The 24,959-nt window shown below is 47.4% G+C and overlaps 1 protein-coding gene across 3 annotated transcripts in view; it reads left to right on the top strand.

The window, feature by feature from the left end:
• The first annotated feature begins 20,429 nt into the window (after nucleotides 1-20,429).
• The window catches only part of ELOVL6 (ELOVL fatty acid elongase 6), a 166,642-nt gene continuing 162,112 nt past the window's right edge, over nucleotides 20,430-24,959 (top strand). For 2 of the 3 annotated variants that reach the window (XM_033955475.1, XM_033955484.1), the window contains exon 1: nucleotides 20,430-20,596. In XM_033955475.1, the coding sequence (XP_033811366.1) occupies nucleotides 20,508-20,596 (89 nt within the window). In that variant the 5' untranslated portion in view covers nucleotides 20,430-20,507. Of the gene's footprint in view, nucleotides 20,597-20,869; nucleotides 21,000-24,959 lie in introns of those variants that run through there. The other variant, XM_033955494.1, reaches the window with a different exon arrangement.

Genomic DNA, 24,959 nt, shown 5'->3' with positions numbered 1-24,959 from the left:
GCGAAAAACACCTTTCAGATAGATGCAGTTCCTTGCTTTGAGTGCCAACAGTGTATCTATTCTTCTGGATACCAAACTATAAGGTTACTTAATACAAAGGTATACCTCCTGTACTAAGACATGCTTTAGGCCGGGGAAGCCCAATTGCTCTCCCTCTTATGAGTGTAAAGGTAAAAACACAGTTAAATAGATCCAATAATGCTCTGGCTGGGAGATAGGGATGAAGCTGGGTGACAGGCCCCTCTCCACACCCAGCTCTGGAGCTTTCTACATTTCAAGTTTATTAAAAAATTGATATACCGCTTATCAAATATCTAAGCGGTGTACATGATTAGAAAACTAAGATGTAAAAAAATCAAAAGGTAATCACAATAACCAAGATGGACTAACACAAAAGTAGGGATAAAGGGGAGAGAAGAACAATAGTCAGTAGGAAAGAGAGACATCAAAAGGGAAACACAATAGGTAGGGTATTAAGATCCTGCCAGATAGTAGAGGTATAAACGACATTAACTGTCAAATTCAGACCACGGGAGATTGCCAGTGATCTCCCGCAGTCTGTGGCAATACCACAAATTCAATGCCGGCGCTGTTTCTGCTGACCGGCATTTAATTTTTGATCTATTTTTGGCCAGCCGAGACATAGCCCTCTAGGCCAATATTCAGTTGCTCGCTAGCTAAGTCTTAACAGCAAAAGATAAACCACTGTTTTAGGTGGCTTTGACCATCAAACTTAGCTGGCGAGCTGCTGAATATTGCCAGTGATTGGCTATGTCACACGACATAGCTGGTCACCAGCCAATGCGCTAAACTGGATATTCTGCAGAAGACAGATGACTTTCTCCCATTGAATATCGCTGGCTGTGTGCTATTTAGCCAGCCGTTCTCAGCTTTCCTCACTGACTAGTCACATGACATTCTAGAACTCTTTTACCACTTCTCCCACCCTAACCATTTCTCACAAAAATATGAAATTACAGAAACTTTTTTAAGAACCCTCGTATAAAGCAGACTGATTTTTGACAATGTTCTGTGGACCGGTATTCTGCATAAAAAATGAGACAGATGCAAAAAATAAAACCAACACAGTACAGTTTATTTTATTCATAAATCTTTTTGTAACCTCTTCTTGGCAAAGCCATTCAAGATGGATTACAATAATAATCAATAAACCATAAAACAAAATTAATATAAATGTAAATATACTATCAATTTAAAAGAATCACATATTCAATAAACATTACCAAACACAAATAAAAATTTCATCTATCATGTCCTCTAACAATCAGATAGGATATCAAAGCCTCTCTATAACCAGGAATAGACTGAATATTTTTCATATTTTTCTGATAATTTGTTCCATTCTTCCACAGCCAACTATTTAAAAGCCTTACACTTTTTTCTTTCTAAAATATCCCTGTGCAAAATTGTTAATACATTTTAGAAACATAGAAACACGAAGGCAGAAAAAAAGCTAAATGGCCTATCTAGTCTTCCCATCCAAAACATCCAATCTAATTTACCTGTGAAAGCAGAAATATGTGCATACATTTAATTCACAAACTGATCCTTTCCTTGAAGTTTGACATTCAGGTCAGTCAAGTACTTAGTTATGTCTACCAAAAAGGCCAGGTCAGCCATATGTCATTCCCTAGAAATGAAATATCTTTCCTTTTTTCTTCCATGAGAGATTTAATTTCACCTTTGAAATTGTTGCTGCTCTACTGAGCCAACGAATGTGGCTGAAGTAGATCACATCGCCAAAATCAGCATCATGCTCCTAAAGAAAGCACTGAAATTGTCTACGATTAAGACCTCTTGATCTTATGAAATTGATGGTAGTGAAAACATTTTCCCATATGTTCGATATCCAGTGTTTTAGCACACAGCTGCTCTTGATGGAGGACTCAGTGGTAGGAAATCACTTCACAGTGTTCATAATAGTAGAGACTGCCTGTAAACGTGCCTTCCTTTTGCCTACTTTTATGGCCCTGTGTTTGTCTTCAGCAAAGTGTCCCCTGAAGAAGGTGTCTTCTAAATCAGTGTTTTTCAACCTTTTTACACCTATGGACCGGCAGAAATAAAATAATTATTCTGTGGACCGGCATCGGTCCGTGGACCGGCGGTTGAAGAACAATGGGCTAAGTCGTTGGCCAGATCCCGCCCATCTCTACCCAATCTCCACCCCAGACCCCGCCCCCATAATAGTACTAATAGCACCTTGCATGTCCCGTGCCTCATCTGGAAGCCTTCCCTCTGACGTTGCAACATCAGAGAGAAGGCTTCCGGTTCAGGCGCAGGATGCCCATAGGAGCCACTGCCCGTGGCTTTGTGCACTGAATCAGTTAGGAAGAGGGAGCTGGCTCGAAAATAATGCTGCATCGATCGCACCGTGGACCGGCAGTTGAAGAACACTGTTTTGGGCCTGATGCACGTGCTGGCCCTATGGACCGGCAGGAAATTTCTGTGGACCGGCGGTTGAAGAACACTGTTCTAAATGAAACTGGGATCCTTGTTGGGACCTTTTTGTATCAAATAAAGACTTTATTATTGGTTGAAAAGACATCCCCCCTTGCATTTTCATGTTCTGTTTGCACTCCAAGGTGAGGGGCTCTTCTGCCTGTCTGCCTAAAGAGTTACAAAACCATTGTGGTTGCCTGTCATAGCAGGAGCTCCATCAGTAGTTAAATCACACAGCTTCTCCTGCGAAAGGTTGAATTTTCCAAAAACAGATTGCACCTCATTTAATATAGCCCTCCCAGCTGTAGTGCCTTTCACAGGGCAAATGTCAAGCAGCTTCTCTGTGATGAACTCCGTACTGCACAAATATGACAAGCTGAGCTCATCTAGGCACAGGCTAAAAAAAACTCACAATGACTCAGCCTCCCATTCAGAGTTCCCCGGATGCTAGAGGCAAGATCATCAACCCTTCGACCAACAGTCTGATGTAAGAAGCTGATGCTTTCTACCAAAGATATTTAATCAGGAAAAAATGACGTTTGTGAATATTTCCAAATAATCTTTAATAAATTCACCTTCTGAAAGTGGCTTCCTTTTCTTAGCTAAGGTTTCAGATATTAAGTACCGTAACTGACCTTAGTTGCAGTTTCTGTTTGTCTTGCAGTCTTGAAGAATGACTGTTGTTCCTCAACACTCTGTCATAATCTGTTTACTCGATCAATCTGAACTTGGCCTGTAACAGTATCATATTTTGTAGCATGTTTCATCAAATAATGTCACTTAACATTGTATTCTTTGCAAACTGCTATCGTTTCTTGACAAATAAGTCACAATGGTCGTTTGGAATGTTCAAGAACAAAATAGTCAACCATACATGACTTCTTTTTTTTTTTTTTTTAACTTTATTGATTTTAAAATCTGGAACAGTGCTTTCAAATTATTCATACAATTATCATCAGAGATAGCACTTACAATCAGAAATTAATACAAAATAATTATCCTCTCCCTCCTCCTACCCTATTTTGAGAACAAAAACAAATGCTTTAAATTATACATGAAATTAAAATCTCAGACCACACTTGTTAAGTATATAACCTCCCCCCACTCCCTCCCACCCACCTATCCTGGATATGCAATCTAAAAGGGAAAATAAAGGTATAATTCAACTAATCAGAATGAACAAAATTTGTCAACGGACCCCCATGTTAATTTAAACTGCTTATTATGGCATGATGTTTCCAAATTAATTTTCTCATATTTATAATATAAACATAAAAATTCCCACCAAAAGGTAAAATGGAGTCTATCCCAATTTTTCCAGTTTTTAGTGATCATTTGCATGACTATCTCAGTCATAATCATAAAGAGCCTACTCCTATACCTATCTAATGAAGGTTTGGTCTGTAATGATGTCCCACATATTACCATCTCATAGGTCAATGGAATTGAGGATTCCAGTATCAAGTTGATTTGCCCCATATAGATTTCCAAAAGCTGAGTATCAAAGGACAATAGAATAATAAATGATCCAGTGTCCCTAAGTCAAGATGACAGTGCCAGCATCTATTAGACTTAGAACAGTCCAACTTTTGTAAACGAACAGGGGTCCAAAAACTTCTATGTAACAAATAAAACCATGCTTGTCTCATAGATGCTGACGCTATGCATCTCATCCTCCAAGTCCAAATCCGTGGCCATTGAGTAGCAGAAATCTGCTGCTTAATCTCAATGCTCCAAATGTCTCTTAAGCTTGTTTTTGTTTTTTTAATTCATATAGTCAGATATTAATAATTTATACCACTTGGCTGCCTTATGCCCTAGGAAATCTGTCTGGAAACATAGGCCCGGCAAGCTATACTGAGTTTTTAATTTTCACCAATCAGGGAACCCCTTCTGAATCGCCTGCTTCAACTGCAACCACTTATATGCTTGAGACTTTGAAATACCGAATGATTGTTGCAGTCATGAAAAATCAAACATTTTCCCATTTGATAATACATCATCTAATGTACGTATGCCTGCCTGCAGTCAATGCTTCCAGATCTTAGACTTGCCCATTTGAATCTTGGAGTTTAACCATAAGGATTGACACGTGGATTGTTATACTGATATAGATGTTAAGTTGTTGATGAATTCTAAAGTTTTCCATGTGGCAAAAAGAATACTATTGTCCTTATAAATTTGGGGTAGCTTGATACTCAAAATGTGGCTCAACAGCAATGGGGACATAAGTTGCCATTCTAAAATCAGCCAATCTGGAAGATGCTCCAAGACTTCAGGAAGCACCCAATACATATATAACAGACTATGGACTTTTAATCCAGGAACTTGTCCAAACCTTTCTTTAAACCAGCTACGCTATTCGCTCTTACATAGCTGGTTTTAAGAAAGGTTTGGACAAGTTCCTGGAGGAAAAGTCCATAGTTTGTTATTGAGAAAGACAAAGGGGAAGCCTCTGCTTGCCCTGTATCGGTAGCATGGAATATTGCTACACCTTGGGTTTTGGCCAGGTACTAGTAACCTGGATTGGTCACCATGAGAACGGGCTACTGGGCTTTGATGGACCATTGGTCTGACCCAGTAAGACTATTCTTATGTATTTCTGGAACCCACCTAGGTTTTAGGTGAGCTATAAGCTTTTTAAATAAATAAATAAATATTTATACCTTTCACAGTAAAAGGCAAAGCATATCAAAATAAAACCCAGAACTATCCATAATAAAACTAGTAAGCTAAGATACCTGAAATCTGGAAACATCTTAGTTATATTTTTAAAAAAAGCCTAAATCAACAACACAAATCTAAAACATAAAAAGAAAACAAAAACAATTAAATTAAAACCTGCAATGCTACATCCTGCACCTACCCCCTCTTTTACGAACGCACAGCGTGAGTTTTAGCACCGGCAGCGACGGTATCTGCTCCAAAGCTCAGAGAATTCCTATGAGTCTCAGAGCAGTTACCGCCACTGCCGGCACTAAAACCCATGCTATGCGTTCGTAAAAGAGGGAGGGCCAGTGTATCCTGTCAATCCTTACTCCTTTCCCATCCAGACAAAAAGCCTGTACAAACAAGGATGTTTTTAAAAGCTTCTTGAACCTCTGTTGTTATGAGGAATGCATCAGTACAAATCACAGCATCAAATCAGAGTCATAAATCAAATCACAAGTCATATCGGTTCCTTCATAGCCACTTTACCACTTTCACTATTTTAGTAACAGGTCACTTGCCATCAGGACTGGAGTTGGGAGGGTTGTCTTGTGTCCAGGGCAATTGCTCTGGGCCTTCATGCCACGGGTGCCCCCAAGCCTGTTCAAAGCTGAAGAAGGCTCGGACTTCTTTCCAGCTTTAGGGTTCCCTCCCAAATTTCTGCCCTGGGCTGCAAAACATCTAACACTGGCTCTCGCTGCCACTGGCCTAGTTGGCAACCCAGCCCTGTAAACACAGTTGCCACAGAGTGAAGTACAAGCAAGTGATGTAACATGACCTGGAAACAAAGTTCATGATGATACTGTAGATATGGTGAGCAGTGCGGGTAAGATACATTCTCATCCCTCAAGGTAGGTGACATGGTCTTGGTCAAAGAAATTATGGTTAGCGTTAGTTACAGGTAGTTGTTAATACTAACACTGCTTGATCCTTTAACTTGATTACTGTTATAAACTCTATTTACTCTGACTATTACTATATAGGGCACTGGTTAATTCCTATTGCCTTATATCATGTAAATCTGTTATGATTTGTTTATATTCATAAATATAATAAAAACTTACTGAACTTAACAAAAATTCTTACCTATTTTGTTCTGAACTACATTAAATTATATATCAATGGCATTGTCATCATATAAAAAAAATTACTAAGTGACTCAAAATGCTTCACATTTCAGACTGCTTTGAGCTACTTATCACATTCTTCCTAAGAACAGATGCATGAAGAGCCTTCCCTGACTGATTCTAATTTCCCTGGTCTTTACTGTAGTATTTATGATAGCATTAATGAGTATTATTTGCATTATATTGTTTATTTATTATCTTTTATATTTACATATGAAATTCAAGTTTTGATGCATTGTATTGTATTTTATGGAAATGTTAATAAAAATTATTGAACTAGTCTCCCTGCTCAAGTGGCAGATTTCCCTAGGGCAGTCATGAAAAATCAAGCATTATTTAAGGGACTGCCACTGATGTTTGTCACATATGTTTTCAGAGGATGACACATAGGTGTCGGAATGGGGGGCCCCAAAAAATTGCCCCTCCTGTAGGTGATCCAGTGTGGGGGGGGGGGAACCCCACTTCTTGCGAGGTTGGGAACTTGCTACCAGCCAGTGTGCCTCTCTAACACGCCCCTGCTGGCATCTACTCCTCCTCCCCCTCCTCCCTCCCGCCTGCTCACCCGCCTGCCACGTTTAACTTCTTAGAAAAGCACTGTGCCATGCTGCCGCTGGCCTCAGCGTCTTCTCTCCACTGCGGCCTGCCCTCTCTGACATCTTCCTGTTTCCACTAGGGCTGGCCGCAGTGGAGAGAAAACACTGAGGCCCAGGCAGCGTGGCACAGCTCTTTTCTATGAAGATAATCGCGGTGGGCGGGTGGGTGAGCAGGTGGGAGGGAGGAGTAGATGCTGGCAGGGGTGCGTTACAGAGTGCTGACCAGCAGGCACGCTGGGCGATAGCTAGGTGTAGAAGAGAGGAGCATATGGGACTGGGAGAAAGGAGAGATATGGACAGAGGAAGTAAGAAAGGGAGAGATGGGAAGGCGGGGGAGAGGGAGAAATGGACGTGGAGGGGGCAAGATAGGGAGAGGGAGAGAGATTCAGGAAGGGGACATAAGGTGGAGGGAAAGATATGGACAGAGGAAGTAAGAGAGGGAGAGATGGACATGAGGGAAGGCAGGGGGGAAGGGATAAATGGATGTGGAAGGGGCAAGATGGGGAGAGAGAGAGATTTGGGGAGGGGACAGAAGAGGGAGGGGGAGATGGACAACTCAGGGAAAGCAGAGAAGGAAGAGAGAGCATGGCTATGAAAAGGCGGAAGCAATATGGACTGGGGACTGTGAGATGTGAGATATGTCATACTTGGGAGCACACCAGGACCTCTGGCCATGCTCTGCTGCTGCTGCTGCCTGTTGCTTTATGAAAAAAGAAGTGCAGCTGGAAAGAATGAAGAGACCTACTTGGATATTTTAGAGCCAGCCAGAACACAAGTACACACTCTTGGGAGGGGGCATGAACTTGGGATAAAGCATGGGGGGAAAGAGATGCTGAGGTGGGGGGAGGGAACAGTAAGGGAGAATCGTTAAGCATGGGTGTGAATAAGAGGGAAAGAGATGGTGTACATGGGAAAAGGAAGAAAGAGGAGAATTATTGGACATGGTGATGATGGGAAAGGCGTGAGGTAGAGAGAGATAAAAGGGAGAAATGTTGGATGTGGTGGTGGAGAGGAAACAGTGGGACAGATGCAAGAGGGAGGGATGTTGGACATGGTGGTGGAGGAAATGGAGGAAGAGATGGAAGCTGGAGAGGGGTTATAGAAGCAGAAATGTTGGATATGGGGCTGGTGGGCAGGGGCGAAAGATGCTACACACAGTCCAGGGGGATATGAGAGGGAGAAATATTGGATGTGGCAGTAGAGGGGGTGGGAGAGAGGCACCCTGCAGGGATCCCCCTCTTTCTTTCCCCACTCATTTTGCAGCAAGGGAGGGAATGAGAGAGAGAGAGAGGAAGACGTTGCACATAGGGGTGGAGGAGAGAGGAAGAAATGCTGTGCAGTGGTGGGGAAGGTAGTTTAATTTTGTGGTTACCATTGTGTATTATTAATAAGATTATATTGTGTATATGAAAAATGAATGGAAGAAATGGTGTTTACAATTAGTCCTATTATTATAGGGGTGAGGTCTGGGGAGGAGCTTGGGCATGTCTGGAGTGGGGGGGGGGATGTCTAGGGCGGAGCTTTTGGGCCCCCCCAAACAAAAACGCATACCACTGCCTATGGAATGACAGACATGTAATACAAATCTTTTGGAAAAGGGCAGGGATGTGGTGTTCTCATGAGATTCAGACTAGGTCTTCAATGTGGCCTTTGTTGCCAGGTTGACCTACCTCATGCTTTAAGGAAGACTGAAAAGAAAGGGGGAAGTTATGATATGGCTATTAGATATGAGGGAGAGGCAGCCAGGAAAATTTTCATTTTGTGCCTTTTCCTGTGTCCGTTTATGGGTATTTTCATTTTATTTTGGCGTTTTTCCAGCCATTTTCTTGTTTTGTCAGTTTCCAATAACTGTTTTGGAAAGAAGGTACAATCTTTTTCTGATAGGGGCCGGCACACCTGCGCAATAGTTTGTGCATGTGTGGTGGTTCCAATATCAGGAAAGGATACGCCCTGCTTCCAAAGAGTACACAGTGTTATCCCAGGACAAGCAGGCATGATATTCTCACATGTGGGTGACGTCATCTACGGAGCCCCGATGCGGAAGCATTTTCAAGCAAACTTGATTGAAGATTTAAGTTTGCTCTGCTGCTCCACGCATGCGTGCCTTCCTGCTTCACTAGGGGGCGCATCCCCTCGTGGTCTCCAGTTCAAAATTTTCCGCTGAGCCTAGAAGTCGTGTTTTTTCAGGTTCTGCCCCAACTGCCTTCTAGCACCGCGATTTTTCTTGTTTTTCCTCGTTTAAGTCGCGAAATTTTTTCTTCTTCAACTTGATTCCTGCTTCGTTTTGACCGACCCGGAGGCTTCCTGGTCCCCGTGGCCGCGTGGCTATTCGAGCCGCGGCCACTTTCGATTCTATGTCCCGGCCTTTGACCGGCTTTAAAAAGTGCACCCGGTGCGAGCGGCTTCTTTCCATCACAGACCCGCATCGCCGGTGCATCCTCTGCCTGGGGGCCGCTCATCCAACCGACTCCTGCCCCCAGTGCGCTACTTTCCAGAACCGGGCCCTCCGTCGAAGGAAAGCCCGCATGGCGGATCTTTTTGCCCCAGACCAACCCTCTACCTCGGCCTCGAGGTCGGCCCCGGCCTCGGCCCCGGCCCCGAATACCTCGGCATCGCCTCGAGACTCGACTCCGAAGTCCTCGGGACAACAGAAAGCCTCGGCTCCGGGTAAGTCCCCTCTTCCCTCTTCAGGTTCTGTACCAGCGAAGAAACCAACCTCGGGGACACCGGCGACGCATGGCGGAAGTCCCATGCTTACAGCCCCGGCAAAGCCCTCCTAGCCTTCGGGCCGTGCCTCCACCACACGGGAATACTCTGATACGAGGTCGCCCCCGGTGGATTGCACCGAGGCAGGGGACATGCCTTCGATGCTGTCCGTGCCCGTCTTCCAGGACCTACTCCGAGCAATGATCTCGTCGGAGCTGTCCGCTGCAATGGCCCATCTACAACCGGCCTCTACCTCGACCTCGACCCCGCATGTGCCAGACCAGCCTGAGCCTCGCGTCGAGCCACCTCGGGGAAAAGTGCGCAAACTTCGCCGCATCTCATCCTCCTCAGACTCCTCGCCGAGGCACCCGAGGCGCTCTCCCTCCACAGACCGCCACAGGGCAAAACGTTGTGCTAAACCGACAGAAATCTCGAACCGCTGTACCTCCAAGAAGGCCCGGGGCTCCCCCACTCTACGAGGCCGTTCCCTTACACCTCGTACGGGACCGCTCAGGGTGGCGGAGTTATCACTCTCCAACCCGCGCATCCTCCGAACTCCCCCTCGGACCGGGGCCCCGGTCCGAGGTGCCAGGCTTTCACCGAGGGAGTCCGGGTCGAGGTCACCGATTCGACATCGATCGGTACCCCGAACCCCGGCATCGTCTACGAGGGGCTCCTCGAGACGTTGGAGATCCCTGACCCCGGAACACTTTCACAGTGCTTCCCCAGTCTCGGAACGTGGATCGGAGCAGGAACCTCGATACTCGAGGGAAGCCTCCCCGTCCTTCTCCACCTGACGGATGTCGCGTTCACCGACCCCACACGGGGCCTCGGGAACATCCCAGCCGTCCTTCACTCGCTTTATCCAGGACATGGGCCACGCTTTGGACTTAGACCTCCAGTCCGACTCCAGATACTCAAAAGAGTACCTAGCGGAGCTGGACATGCCATCACTGCCCAGAGAGTCCCTTCGCTTACCGCCTAATCCGGTACTCCAACAGGCTTTCTTCAGGAACCTGGAGACCCCCTATATGGTCACAGCCATCCCCTCCAAAATGGAGGCCAAGTACCGTACGGTACCCTACCCGGAGTTTGAACAACCGCAGCTCTCCCACCAGTCGCTGCTGGTAGAATCGTCCCTGAAAAAGGCTCACCCCTCCCGGGTCTCAGCCACGGTCCCCCCAGGTCGGGAAGGCCGAACCCTGGACAAGTTCGGCAGGAGACTATATCAAAATGCGATGATGGCCTCTAGGGTGCAAAGCTACACTTTCACCTTCACATCCTTTCTCAAACACCTCATCGGACTACTGAGAGCCTTTGAGACTGACTTACCAGCCTCTCGCCAAGGCGCGTTTAGCCTGCTTGTAGAGTCCCTCTCCAACCTACGCCTCCATCTATTCCACGCGGCCTACGATGGCTTCGAACTCTCCTCCAGAGAGGCAGCCTTTGCTATCGCCATGCGCCGACTAGCTTGGCTACGCCTGGTCGACATGGACCCCAACTTACAGGACTGGTTGGCTAACCTCCCCTGTGTGGGAAAAGAGCTATTTGACGACACTATAGAGGCGGCTACAAAACGCCTCTCTGAACACGAACGCTCATTTGCCTCCCTCGTACGGCAAAAGCCAAAACCGCCCGCGTCCAGGCCGTTCAGGGCCCCTCCGCGCCGCTACCCGCAAAAATCCACTCCCGCCTACTCCCGGCCTCCGCCAAGGTGTCCGCAAGCCCACCATCGGGCCCCACCCAAATCCCAACCGCCTGCAACTACCAAACCATCCCCTTCCTTTTGACAGAGTCCCAGGCTCCCTGCCCATCGGGGGCCGCCTCAGAGCTTTTTACCCTCACTGGGAACAACTCACGTCGGATGCATGGGTCCTTGGCGTGATCTCATCAGGATACTCTCTCAACTTTCGAGCCATTCCTCCAGACAGCCCCCCAGGGAAGTTCCCTCCCAACCGAACGCTGCTACCCCTACTCCTCTCAGAATCTCGAGATCTGCTTCGCCTGCGAGCAGTGGAGGAGGTTCCCCCCGACCAACGGAGGAAGGGCTTCTACTCCCGTTACTTCCTGGTACCGAAGAAAACGGGAGACCTACGCCCAATACTAGACTTGAGACGACTCAACAAATTTCTGGTACGGGAAAAATTTTGGATGCTTTCCCTACCGATCCTCTACCCCCTGATTGAAAAAGGCGATTGGCTCTGCTCCCTCGATCTGAAGGAGGCGTACACACATGTTCCAGTGCACCCCGCTCACCGCAAGTTCTTGCGTTTTCAAGTAGGGGACCTGCACCTACAATACCGAGTCCTCCCCTTCGGCCTAGCATCGTCACCCCGGGTCTTCACCAAGTGCCTCGTGGTGGTCGCAGCTGCCTTACGCTCCCAGGGTCTTCAGGTATTCCCCTACCTGGACGACTGGCTGATGAAAGCACAGTCCAGGGAAGGAGTTATCTCAGCGACCCAACAGACTATTATCTACCTACAGAGTCAGGGGTTCAAGGTAAACTTCCCAAAATCCCAACTGAGCCCCTCGCAGTCCCTGCAGTTCATCGGGGCCACGCTGGACACGGTTCGCCTCCGTTCCTTCTTCCCCCCTCCGCGTCTAGAGGCGTTAGTAAATCTGAGTCGAAGGATCTCACTGCTACCCTCGGTATCAGCTCGACAGATGATGACTCTACTAGGCCACATGGCCTCCACTGTCCACGTCACACCATTCGCCCGTCTCCACCTGAGAATCCCTCAATGGACCCTAGCCTCTCAATGGCGTCAAGATCGGGACTCGATCGATCGCCCCATGACAGTGACTCCTTCCTTGCAACAATCGCTCCGCTGGTGGGCCGACTCTTCAAATCTTTCCAAAGGTTTGCTCTTCCTCGCCCCCCCCCACACAACAAGGTACTCACCACGGACTCATCGGAGTACGCTTGGGGAGCCCATCTGGATGGCCTACGCACTCAAGGGATGTGGTCAGCAGAGGACCGTCACTGCCACATCAACGTGCTAGAGCTTCGGGCCATCTATCTCGCAGCTGTAGCTTTTCAACATCTGCTCCACGACCGGGTGGTTCTCATCCGAACCGACAACCAGGTAGCAATGTACTACGTAAACAAACAAGGGGAAACAGGGTCTTGGCCCCTCTGTCGGGAAGCCCTGCGCCTCTGGAAATGGGCAATCTCCAACAACACCTTCCTCCGAGCGGTGTACATACAAGGAGAACAAAACTGTCTGGTGGACAGACTCAGCCACCTCCTCCAGCCACACGAGTGGTCACTGCACTCTCAGACCCTACGACAGGTGTTCGAACAGTGGGGGACACCTCAAATAGATCTGTTCGCATCCCCCCACAATCACAAACTGCCTCTCTTCTGCTCCCGGATGTACTCCCCGGACCGGCTCGAGGCCGACGCCTTCCTCTTCGACTGGGAGGGAAGGTTCCTATACGCGTTCCCGCCGTTTCCTCTGATCCTGCGGACGCTTGTCCACCTGAAAACAGTACAAGCAACCCTGATCCCGATTGCTCCTCGCTGGCCACGCCAGCCTTGGTTTTCCCTTCTACTTCAACTCAGTGTCAGAGATCCACTGCCTCTGCCTCTGTTTCCCTCTCTACTGTCACAAGGTCAGGGTTCGTTGTTACATCCCAATCTTCAATCTCTTCATCTGAATGCTTGGTTTCTTTCCCCCTGACTGCTCTCCCCGTGTCTCAATCAGTCAAGGAGATATTGGAGGCCTCTAGAAAGACCTCGACGAGAACCTGCTACTCCCAAAAGTGGACCAGATTCTCAACCTGGTGCTCCTCCCACAGCCAGGACCCGGTGTCGGTCCCCGTCCCTCTGGTCCTTGACTATTTACTTCAATTATCTCATTCCGGCCTAAAGACCAACTCCATTCGAGTACACCTCAGTGCGATTGCGGCCTTTCATCAGCCCCTGGAAGGGAAAGCCCTCTCGCTCCATCCCTTAGTCTCTCGCTTCATGAAGGGTCTTCTGAATGTCCACCCTCCTCTCAAACCCCCTCCGGTGGTTTGGGACCTTAACGTGGTTCTGGCTCAACTAATGAAACCTCCATTTGAGCCCCTAGACAAATGCCATCCAAAATTCCTCACTTGGAAGGTAATTTTCCTGCTCGTGCTCACTTCCGCCCGGCGGGTTAGTGAGTTACAAGCTCTGGTAGCGGACCCACCCTTCACGGTATTCCATCACGACAAGGTGGTACTCCGCACACATCCAAAGTTCTTGCCTAAAGTAGTGTCTGATTTTCACCTCAATCAGTCCATTGTCTTGCCTGTGTTTTTTCCCAAGCCCCACTCTCACCCCGGAGATGTGGCGCTCCATACTCTTGACTGTAAGAGAGCGTTGGCCTTCTACCTCCAACGCACTCAGTCACACCGGAAAGTCCCACAATTGTTTTTGTCCTTCGACCAAACCGGTTAGGTCACCCAGTCTCCAAGCGCACCTTGTCCAACTGGTTGGCCGATTGCATCTCCTTCTGCTACGCTCAGGCTGGTCTCACACTGCATGGTCGAGTAACGGGACACAAGGTCCGAGCGATGGCAGCCTCTGTAGCATTCCTCAGGTCCACACCTATTGAGGAAATCTGCAAGGCTGACACGTGGTCTTCGGTTCATACTTTCACCTCCCACTACTGTCTGGACTCACTGTCCAGGAGCGATGGCCGGTTCGGCCAATCGGTTTTGCGAAATCTATTTGCTTAAATTGCCAACTTCCCTCCATCCCTTTTCAGTTAGCTTGGAGGTCACCCACATGTGAGAATATCATGCCCGCTTGTCCTGGGATAAAGCATAGTTACTTACCGTAACAGATGTTATCCAGGGACAGCAGGCATATATTCTCACAACCCGCCCACCTCCCCGAGGTTGGCTTCTTTGCAGTGGCGTACCTAGGGGGGGGCGGGGGGGGGGCGGGCCGCCCCGGGTACCAGCCCTGAGGGGGTGTTCCCGGCCTTGCCGCTCAGTCCCCCCCCACGCCCGAAGGACCGCTCGCCCCACTGACCTTCCAGCACACCTATGAAGCAGCCCGCAGCAGGATCGCGACATCAGCAATCCCTCAGCTGCTTGGGCGCTGCTTCCTGCGCCGCGGTCCCGTCCCTCCTCTGACGTCAGAGGAGGGGGCGGGACCGCGGCGCAGGAAGCAGCGCCCAAGCAGCTGAGGGATTGCTGACGTCGCGATCCTGCTGCGGGCTGCTTCATAGGTGTGCTGGAAGGTCAGTGGGGCGAGCGGTCCTTCGGGCGTGGGGGGGGCAGTAGCTTAAGGTAGCCCGGCGCAGGAAGCAGCTCCTAAGCAGCGCAAAGATAGCTGACGTCGCGATCCTGCTGCGGCTGCTTCATAGGTAGTGCGGGGAGGCCAGGGGGGCGAATGGTCCTTCGGGGTGGGTCGGGGCATCAGGCCTTCAGGGTGGGGCGGGCGGGCGGGCAGGCAGACTTTCAAGGGGGAGGGGGGTGACAGGCAGGCAGGCAGGCCTTCAAGGGGGGGTGCAGGTCTTCGGGGGGGGGGGTGCAGGCCTTCAAGGGGGGGACAGGCAGGCAGGCCTTCAAGGGGGGGACAGGCCTTCAAGGGGGGGGGACAGGGCTACAAGGGGGGGGGGACAGGCCTACAAGGGGGTGCAGGCCTACAAGGGGGGGGGGACAGGCCTTCAAGGGGGGACAGGCCTTCAGGGGGGGTGCATGCCTTCAGGGGGGGTGCCGACCTTCAAGGGGGTGCAGGCCTTCAAGGGGGGGACAGGCAGGCAGGCCTTCAAGTGGGGGGACAGGCCTTCGGGGGGGTGCAGGCCTTCGGGGGGGGTGCAGACCTTCAAGGGGGTGCAGGCCTTCAAGGGGGGGACAGGCAGGCAGGCCTTCAAGGGGGGGACAGGCCTACAAGGGGGTGGGACAGGCCTTCAAGGGGGTGCAGGCCTTTGGGGGGTGCCAACCTTCAAGGGGGGGTGCAGGCCTTCAAGGGGGGGGGACAGGCCTTCAAGGGGGGACAAGCAGGCAGGCCTTCAAGGGGGGGACAGGCCTACAAGGGGGTGGGACAGGCAGACCTTTAAGGGGGGACAGGCCTACAAGGGGGTGGGACAGGCAGACCTTTAAGGGGGGATAGGCCTTCAAGGGGGGACAAGCAGGCAGGCCTTCAAGGGGGGGGGACAGGCCTTCGGGGGTGCAGGCCTTCGGGGTGGGTGCAGGCCTTCGGGGGGGGGGCAGGCATTCGGGGTGGGTGCAGGCCTTCGGGATGGGTGCAGGCCTTCAGGGGGGGACAGACCTTCGGGTGGGGGGTACAATCCTTCGGGGAGGGTGCAGGCCTTCAGGGGTGGGGTTTAGGCGTTCAGAGGGGGACAGACCTTCGGGTGGGAGGTAAAGTCCTTCGGGGGGTGCAGGTCTTCAGGGGTGGGGTGTAGCCCTTCTGAGGGGGGACAGACCTTCGGGGGAGGGGGGTCCTGGTGTAAAAGTACACAGAGGGAGAGAGGGAAGGGGGGGTTCAAAGATACGTGCATATGCCAGACTTTGGGGGTTAGAAATAATGGGTCTAAAAACAGAGGAGTGGGAGAGAGATGGTGCATAATGGGATTTAGGGAGGGAAGGAACAGAAAGGGAGAGAACTTGGAAACAGGGGATGGTGTGGAGGGGGGATAGAGATACTGGATAGGAGGATAGTTGGGAACAGAAAGGGAGAGATGGTGGATCCTGGGGTGGTGGGGAGTTGAGAAAAGGTGAATCTGTGGATGGAGACAAAAAAAAGGAAAGATGCCAGATCTCCGGGAGAGGGAAGGGAAACGGAAGGGGAGAACAGAGATGGCAGACGGATGGTTAGCACGGAGAAAGGAGACCCTGGCAAGCAAGACAACAAGAGCCTGGGACCAACAAGATTTGAATATTGATCAGAGAACAAAAGGTAGAAAAAATAATTTTATTTTCTGTTTTGTGATTACAATATGTTAGATTTGAAAAGTGTACATGAGACAGCTTGAAATGGGAACTTTTCTATTTTTGTGAATGGCAAGGCTGAGTTCAGTTAAAATATATGCTTTATAAGAAAATATAATAATGTGTTTTATAAAGTTTATAAGCATTGCTGGCATACTCGGTGAGGTGTTCCTAGTGTTGGTGGTGGTGGTAGCATGTCAGTGTGTTGAGAGGAAGAGGTAGTCTGGGAAATTCTGCTGAGCAAACTCTGGGCCCATTTCCACCCCCAGTTAGTCCACTCCACTCAACTGGTTCACACACTGAGTGGGTCTTTGGGTGTTATTTCTGGGTAGTTGTTTTAGAATCTCTTCCAGTGGTTTGTCAGTATCTCCTTCTGGTCCAAGGAAGGAAACTTTGTCAACCTTAGCATTGACCTTCAGAATATGTTTGTAACAGCGCTGCTTGTGTGGCATTAGGCTATGTAGTGATCGAAAGAAAAAAACAGACCTTTGCACATTTTTGCACTATATGGTGGGTGTATGAGGAGATTCATTTCCTGCACAGTTAAGTCCATGTGAAGTTACCTTGTGCTGTATTTGACATCTAGCAAGGTCTCTGTTTGGAAGGAAAGATCTAAGCTTAAAAATGAAGTGGCCAGAAGTTATGTTAAAAGTAGATAGCGTAGCTGGTTTTAAGAAAGGTTTGGACAAATTCCTGGAGGAAAAGTCCATTGTCTGTTATTAAGACATGGGGGAAGCGTCTGCTTGCCCTGGATTGGTGCACTCAGCAGCAACAAATACTAGTTTTGGCTGGCTCTTTCCCCGCATTTCTCCTCTCTTCCCCACGATTTAATATCCAGTTCAGGCAGTAAGTAAATGCATCGGCAGGGGGGGTCTGGTAAGTCTTGGGGGCTGGGGATGGAAGGTGAGAATCAGTTCTGTAGGCTATCAGAAATTTGCTTAATTATCTACTCACACAGAAAAGCAGTAAAGTCAATAGGTTCTCTGAGTGGGAACAACCTGTTTGATCTTGCACTCTTGTGATTGACCAATTGTTTATCACTGTTTAATTTATCACATTGATTAATTTGAGCACACCTGAGGTGTCCTATGATGGTGTGCACTGCAGGCAGAGGAGCCTTATTGTGTAAAGCACTGGAGAATTCTCTCCTCTCGCTTACCTCTCACGCTGAGGACACCCTGCTTCAGTATAATCATTTATATGATTTATCTTATAAACATTATTACGTGGTCTTTTCCTCAAGTGCTGAGACATCAGGTTGTTCCCACTTGGAGAACCTATTGACTTTTACTGCTTTTCTGTGTGGCTTTAACATTTTTGCTATTCAGTATACCTAAACTATTATTCAGTAGAAAAAATATGGTTTGTTCAATCAAATCCTGTGTGGACATTGGACTTCTATGAGTGAATGTTCTGCTTGATTGAACAAACTAAATTTTTTCTACTGAATAATAGTCTAGGTACAATGAAAATGAAAGGTCACTTGGACACACAAAGTCAGAGGCGTGAAGAAGTATCAGTGTGTGGGTCTGGATTGGCACTTGAATTGGCGCATTTTGTATCACAAAAGTAAATAGCAAAAATGTTTGAGTAGATAATTAAGGAAATCTTTTTCATATTGCTTGCTTATGGACTGGGAAAAAAGACTGTTCAAGCAAATGTCTCCAGAACTGCTTTAATGGAAAAATGTGATTTTTTTTTTTTAAGTACTTTGTGAAATTTATTGTTGTTGTGAAATTTATTGTTATACTTTGTTTAAACTTAAAAAGCGGTGTCATTAACAGTGAATCTAATCGAAAAATCGATTCAACAGGGTGAATCGAATCGAATGAAATATTTTTCTCTGAATCGGGCAGCACTATTGGCTACCATGAGAATGGGCTACTGGGCATGATGGACCATTGGTGTGACCCAGTTAGGCTATTCTTATGTTATGTTCTCATCTGTAGGGGCCTTTGTTTTCACTTCTTATTTTAATGTATTTTTTTCCTGGGAACTTATCAGTGTTTTTTTATAATGGGAACAAAAATGGAAGAGAATTAATGTGTGTGGAATGGGGGGGGTAACTAATTTCTTCAGCTAAATAATTCAATCCACTTCAAACAGACATAGGAGAACTCACGCACCATTCACACACCCTCCAACCAAAAACGTCAAAAGAAAAAAACTGTTCGACAACCTCCTAGCCATTCGAGCTGCAACACTTGACCCCCAACTCTACAACCTATTGACCTCGACCACAAACTACAAAACCTTAAAAAAAGAAATAAAAACCCTTCTATTCAAAAAACACATAAAACCAAACTAACATAATCAGAACTGTCCCAAGCATCACCTGCAACTACTCCATATGTACTTCTGATGTCATGACAATTCCGACATAATTTATGTTATGTTATGTTATGTTTGGAATAATGGTTACATAAATGAGGTTCAATAAAAGAAAATTTTCACTGCCTGTTTCTATTCTGACCATTTATTCCATTTCATGGTTATTGCAAAAAAAAAAAAAAAAAAAAATTTTTCCATGAGGGGGGGGGGGGTGTCAAAAAATGATGGGCCCCGGGTGCCACATACCCTAGGTACGCCACTGCTTCTTTGCTAGTTAAGTGAACTGGAGACCACGAGGGGATGCGCCCCCTCGTGGAGCAGGAAGGCACGCATGCGTGGAGCAGCAGAGCAAACTTAAATCTTCAATCAAGTTTGCTTGAAAATGCTTCCGCATCGGGGCTCCGTAGATGACGTCACCCACATGTGAGAATATATGCCTGCTGTCCCTGGATAACACCTGTTACGGTAAGTAACTGTGCTTTATCTACCACACAAAAACGCTGTTCATTTTCGTTTGGTAACAGCCTGTTAACGAAGGATGTGCTGTTGACATTTTTCACGTCATTGTAAAGGACAGCTCATCCCTGGGACATTCTTTTCTGCAACTGAAAAGGCAAGGGGGGGGGGGGGTGGTAAAGTGCTGTGCCTGGAATGACAGGAACCCTCTGCTTGTGGATATGAATCTGCATTCTACTCTCAAACGAACATGTCATGGGGGGGGGGGCAAGGGGTGCATGTAGAAGCAGAAGAAACCTGCAAGGGTGAAGGGGGTGTAAGAATGCAGCTGTTGTTTCCCCACGGTTCCTCCCACCAAAAAAGGGGTATTGAGGGCACTGACAGTTAAAAACAGCAATACACACTATTAATAATACCTATTAACTTACAGAAATATTCCCATTCGGAACCAAAGCCGGAAGAGTTGATCTTTTTTACTCCCATAAGGACCAAGTGAAATAATTCAGGTGAATTCCCGTCCCCTTCTAATGACGTGGCCTTGAGGAAGGTTTTTAATATACATGTTTACATTTGGAAGTTTCGTACTTTTCTAGCAGACGCCATTGATCTTGTGGGGGTTTTTTTTGGTCCTAATAAAATGTTGATGGAAGAAATATTACTCTAAATTATTAAGGTCATACCCCTCTGGTTTAAAAAAAAAAAAAAAAAAGTCTTCTCTGGCTTAATTCATGCGTCTAATGTATGTGTCATAGAAATATTTCATACGCATCAGTTTATGTCTGGGGGGCAGTGGCTAAGGCTCCTGCACTGGATAAGCTGCTACACAGAAAAAAAAAAAAAAAAAAAAAAATGTGGGAACGATAAATAGTTCTTTTACAAACACCCTAATACCGATGAACTAAAATTCAGACCGTAAGCGCAGAGGGAGCGTCGTTGTTTTGTCCCGCCCATGATGTTCCCGCTGTTAAGAGCAGCCTGGGAGGAGCTGGCCCTGGGCTGTTAGGCGGGAGGGCGGGCTTTAGGACCGCGGTGCGACCGTCACCTCTCAGGGTGGATGCAGCAGAAGGAGGAGAGCTCCAGACATGGGAGGAGGAGAAGGCAGAGGATAAAAAGCCAAGGGTATAGGCGAGGAAGGGGGGGTGGGGGGGGAAACGTTTGTAATCATCAGCATCATTCCTCAGGAGCTACAGGGCCAGCGTTAACAGATCCGATGAACATGTCAGGGTTGACTTTGCAAGAATACGAATTTGAAAAGCAATTCAACGAGAATGAAGCGATCCAGTGGATGCAAGAGAACTGGTAGGTCGGCGCCTTTACTTACTGTCAGTGCTCGGGGTTTTGACCGTGTGTAGCGATTAAGCAAAGATTGTGTACCAAGATAAGCCGAGGACAGCCCCTAAAATCCAGGCGATCGATGCAGCACAATGGCATGTGTGTTGCCTGCAATTGTGATACGTCTCGTGGCGCAAAAGCAAGCCGGGCAGTGTGAATGGAGCAGCCTTGTCTGAATCCGTGATCTGGGTCGGGGGAGGGGCAGTGCCGGGAACCTGCAAGAGCTGGGACTTAGCCGGCAAAGCCTAAGGCAGTGATGGGCGTGCAGGAAGAGGCAGTTCGTTCCTTGCTTTCTCTGCTCGGTACTCCTCATTTTCCAGCTACAAGCGTGGTCCAGCTTCAGGTGGAAGGGAGAGTGAATTTATTTCAAGTGAGAGCATCGATTTCTCCTTTCCTGCCCTCCCTTTCCAGCTTGGGCACCTATATAGCAGCAATATTGTGCATCTGGGCTTTATTAGTTTCTCATTCCCCTTATTTCACTCTTGAGGGTTTTCTTTTTTTTTTTTTTTTTTCTTTCCTTTCACTTATTGGTCTGCTTGGCCTCGCACTCCTATACCTTCCTTGATTTTTTTTTTCCCTCTTAGTTTAACAGCTAGACCCTTCTTTTCAGAGGGAAGGGAGAAGCATGTTCATCTCTCCTTCCCAGGAGCCTGTGTTCCTTCTTAGAGCTTTGTAGTCAGTCCTCATTTGTAAACTTACATCCCAAAGCAATGACTCTGCTTATTGAATTAATTAGGTTCCGTATAACATCAGAAATCCAGGTCTGGTTTAAAATCTTCCTTCTGGAACTGGGTAACTTGGCAGATCTGCAGTCTTGTAACCTTTGCTTCTCAGTGCCCAGGGCCAGTGCAAACCCTGTAAGTGCAGTACATGTAATTAGGGGGGAAGGGGGCATGGATGTTTGGGGATGCAAAGACTGCTCTCACCTGTTGCATGGGCCCTGAGGAAAGATAGGAGGGGCAGCTGACCACAGAGCTCCGGCTGATTCACCCCTTTCTGCTGCTGCTATCCCTCCGAGCCCACAGCAGAAATGAACAAAGCAAATAATATTAAATATTGAACTAGGCCAGTTACTGGGCAGACTTGCACGGTCTGTGTCTGTGTATGGCCGTTTGGTGGAGGATGGGCAGGGCAGGGCTTCAATGGCTGGGAGGGTGTAGATGGGCTGGAGTAAGTCTTAACAGAGATTTCGGCAGTTGGAACCCAAGCATAGTACCGGGTAAAGCTTTGGATTCTTGCCCAGAAATAGCTAAGAAGAAAAAAAAAAAAAAAAATTTAAATTGAATCAGGTTGGGCAGACTGGATGGACCATTCGGGTCTTTATCTGCCGTCATCTACTATGTTACTTTGTTACCAATGATAAATACCAGGGAGGCTTTCAAGCCTGTGCACTCAGGAAGGCCCTGTTGCTCCTGCTCCTTCAAATACATTCCATGTGCTTCCTCCTACACACAAGCACACATTGCCAACCTTTTTTCACTGGGGTCTGCTGAGAAGTGATTGCTGTTATTGTGCCCTCGAGGGGATTCTAGGCCATGGGCAGATGACTGGTTTTATATCTCTAGAATGCTCGGGCAACAACATGTGACATGTCCCTTGTCTTTTACGGTGTATACTGTATGTGTGATTTCTGGTTTTGCTGGGGGAATAGGCGCTGGCGTACTTCACCCGGCACGTGCGCATCAGTCCATTCATACAGGACCCATCCCTTCTTTCGTTGCTCGCCAGCTCCAACCAGGGCTGTACGGAGCTGCTGTTCTCCCCTGTCAATTAACTCTTCTCATGCCAGTGTGAGTGCCTTGGCTTGGGGCTGATTTGCCAACACGAGTTTGTGGGATGGATTTGGTTCACTAGTTGTACTTTGCCATCCTACCTCCTTCAGCTTCTCTCTTCCCCTCCTTCAGTCTGGTTCAATCCAGAGATAGAAACAAGCTGGGAGCTATCGGGGCTCTCTTGTGTTATTTACTGATAAATAGGGTCAGCAGTGCTTGAGGATTCCCTCTATGCCTGTGTGACTCTCTTACCTAACGCTCCTCTCCAGTACTAGAGCAGTGTTTCTCAACTCAGTCCTGGAGTCAGTCAGGTTTTCAGGCTATCCCCAATGAATATGCATGAAAGAAATTTGCATATAATGGAGGCAGTGTCTGCAAATCAAAGTGTATGCATATTTATTGGGGATAGCCTGAAAACTTGACTGGCAAGGGGGTACTCCAGGACCGAGTTGAGAAACACTGCACCAGAGCATATATCTGGCCACCCTATACGGTATGCTAGAAGATTAAACCTCCTAGCTCCCCCGCTGACTAAAACAGAAGGCAGACCAACTTGTCTGGTTTTCAGGGTAATGACAATATAAATGCATGAGACAAATTTGCATCCATTGGAGACCTGGAGGTTGATACAGAAAGCCATGTGTTAGGGCCGCACGACGATGGCTGAGTTTGTGAGAAAGTATTCTTGCTTTAAGATTAATGAGAAAATATTCTACAGCAATGCAGTAAGCTAATGAAATGTAAGTTGAACTCTAATTAGGGAAAGCCTGCCAGACACGTGCACAAGAATTCTAAGGGATGAGGGTAGCTTCACAGTGCGCACGCCTGAAGAAAATGAAAGTGCCAGCACACATCTGACATATTGGGAGATGGGGGGAAAGTCTGTAGATCAGGAGTGCCCACACTTTTTTGGCTCGTGAGCTACTTTGAAAATGACCAAGTCAAAATGATCTGTTTTGGAGATCCCTCTGTCTGCTAACCCTGAAATTACTATGCCGGGGGTGGGGGGGGGGGGGGAACGTGGAGGAGGAAATGCGCTAGCTGATTCGTGTACAGGACGTCTCTCGCGGCACACCGGGAACCCTGCTGTGGCACACAGTTTGCGATTCACTGCTATAAAGGGTGTGTATCCATTGTAGAATAACACTTAATTGTCTCTGGTGCCAGACTTACACCTGCTGAAACTGTTGTAAATCATGATACCTAAGCTGGGTGCACTGACCATTATTCTATAGCAGTGTAGGCAATTTTTATGAACCACCCCTTTTTGGATTTAGGTGCCCTGTGTTATAGCGTGCAGCCAAATGTGTGCGCAAACCTTAATTTGTGTCAATTAATGTCAATAATTGATTGTCAGCATCCAGTTACTTCCAGTATGGGTTTAACACAGACATGGGCAACTCCGATCCTCGAGGGCCGGAATCCAATTGGGTTTTCAGGATTTCCCCAATGAATATGCATGAGAACTATTTGTATGTACTGCTTTCAATGCATATTCATAGGGGAAATCCTGAAAACCCGATTGGATTCCGGCCCTCAAGGACCGGAGTTGCCCACCCCTGGTTTAACATCTCGTTAGTCGATTAAGTTGTGTATGTATCTCGGGAGCATACCCATATCTGGATGCTATGTGTGGAATTCAAGGGATTCTATGCATAAATGTTAGCCTCACAAAAATTTTTTGCATGTAAATTTTTCACAAGACTTCTATTTAGGCATGGAGGAAAAACCTGTGTGGATGAGTGCTTTTGGATATGCTCACAGTGAAGCCCGCCTTATTTCTGCGCACAACTGTTATTGCCATTCTGCCTTTTAAAGTTGCAGATACTTGCTATGGTCACAGGAAAAACTGGAAGTGAGTCCTATTGACTAGTCTTTCTACACTGCCTTGGACCTGGTGGTGAAGTTCTTGTGTTGTGTTGTGCATTAAAATCCCCTGCTTACTTTTGTGCATTGTGGAAGGATATCTAATGGCCTCATTACCTTACATTTTAATTACTGTGCAATCATGTGTACTATACAAGTTAATGAACGCAGAATGCAGAAGGGGGTTCAGTGCTGGAGTTAATGTGCATGTACACCTTGCAGCAACCACATGTGTCTAGCGGTTGCTCTTTGCCTTCCCCTCCCCCCCCTAAGTGCATGCAGCTCTGCCTCATGTTCAGTATACTTCTTTGCGATTATCCTGAGCATCTGACTAGCTAGCTGTGCCTCAGGATGGGGCTGCAAAACTGTGCCCAAGAGTTCACCTTTAATATATTTATATTTTGAGATTCAGAGCAGAATTCTCACAAGAGTGTTGAAGCTTTTTGGATTTTATATCTTTTTTGGGGAAAGGAAAACTTTATAAGTAAAAATTTTGTATTAGATCACTGGAATGAGTGGAGAACTGGGTTTAGAGAACATTTCATCTCCAGCAGTTGCAACCTAGACAAGATAAATGCAAAACTGTACTGTGGATGATTATGCACAAAAGAACAAACCTTTAATCTGCTGGAGGTGCGATGATTGCAAATACCGTGTTTCCCTGAAAATAAGACAGAATCTTATATTAATTT

This window comes from Geotrypetes seraphini, chromosome 1 (genome assembly GCF_902459505.1).
Source record: "Geotrypetes seraphini chromosome 1, aGeoSer1.1, whole genome shotgun sequence".
In the NCBI taxonomy this organism is placed as follows: domain Eukaryota; kingdom Metazoa; phylum Chordata; class Amphibia; order Gymnophiona; family Dermophiidae; genus Geotrypetes; species Geotrypetes seraphini.
This window is presented reverse-complemented; position numbering and strand designations above follow the sequence as displayed.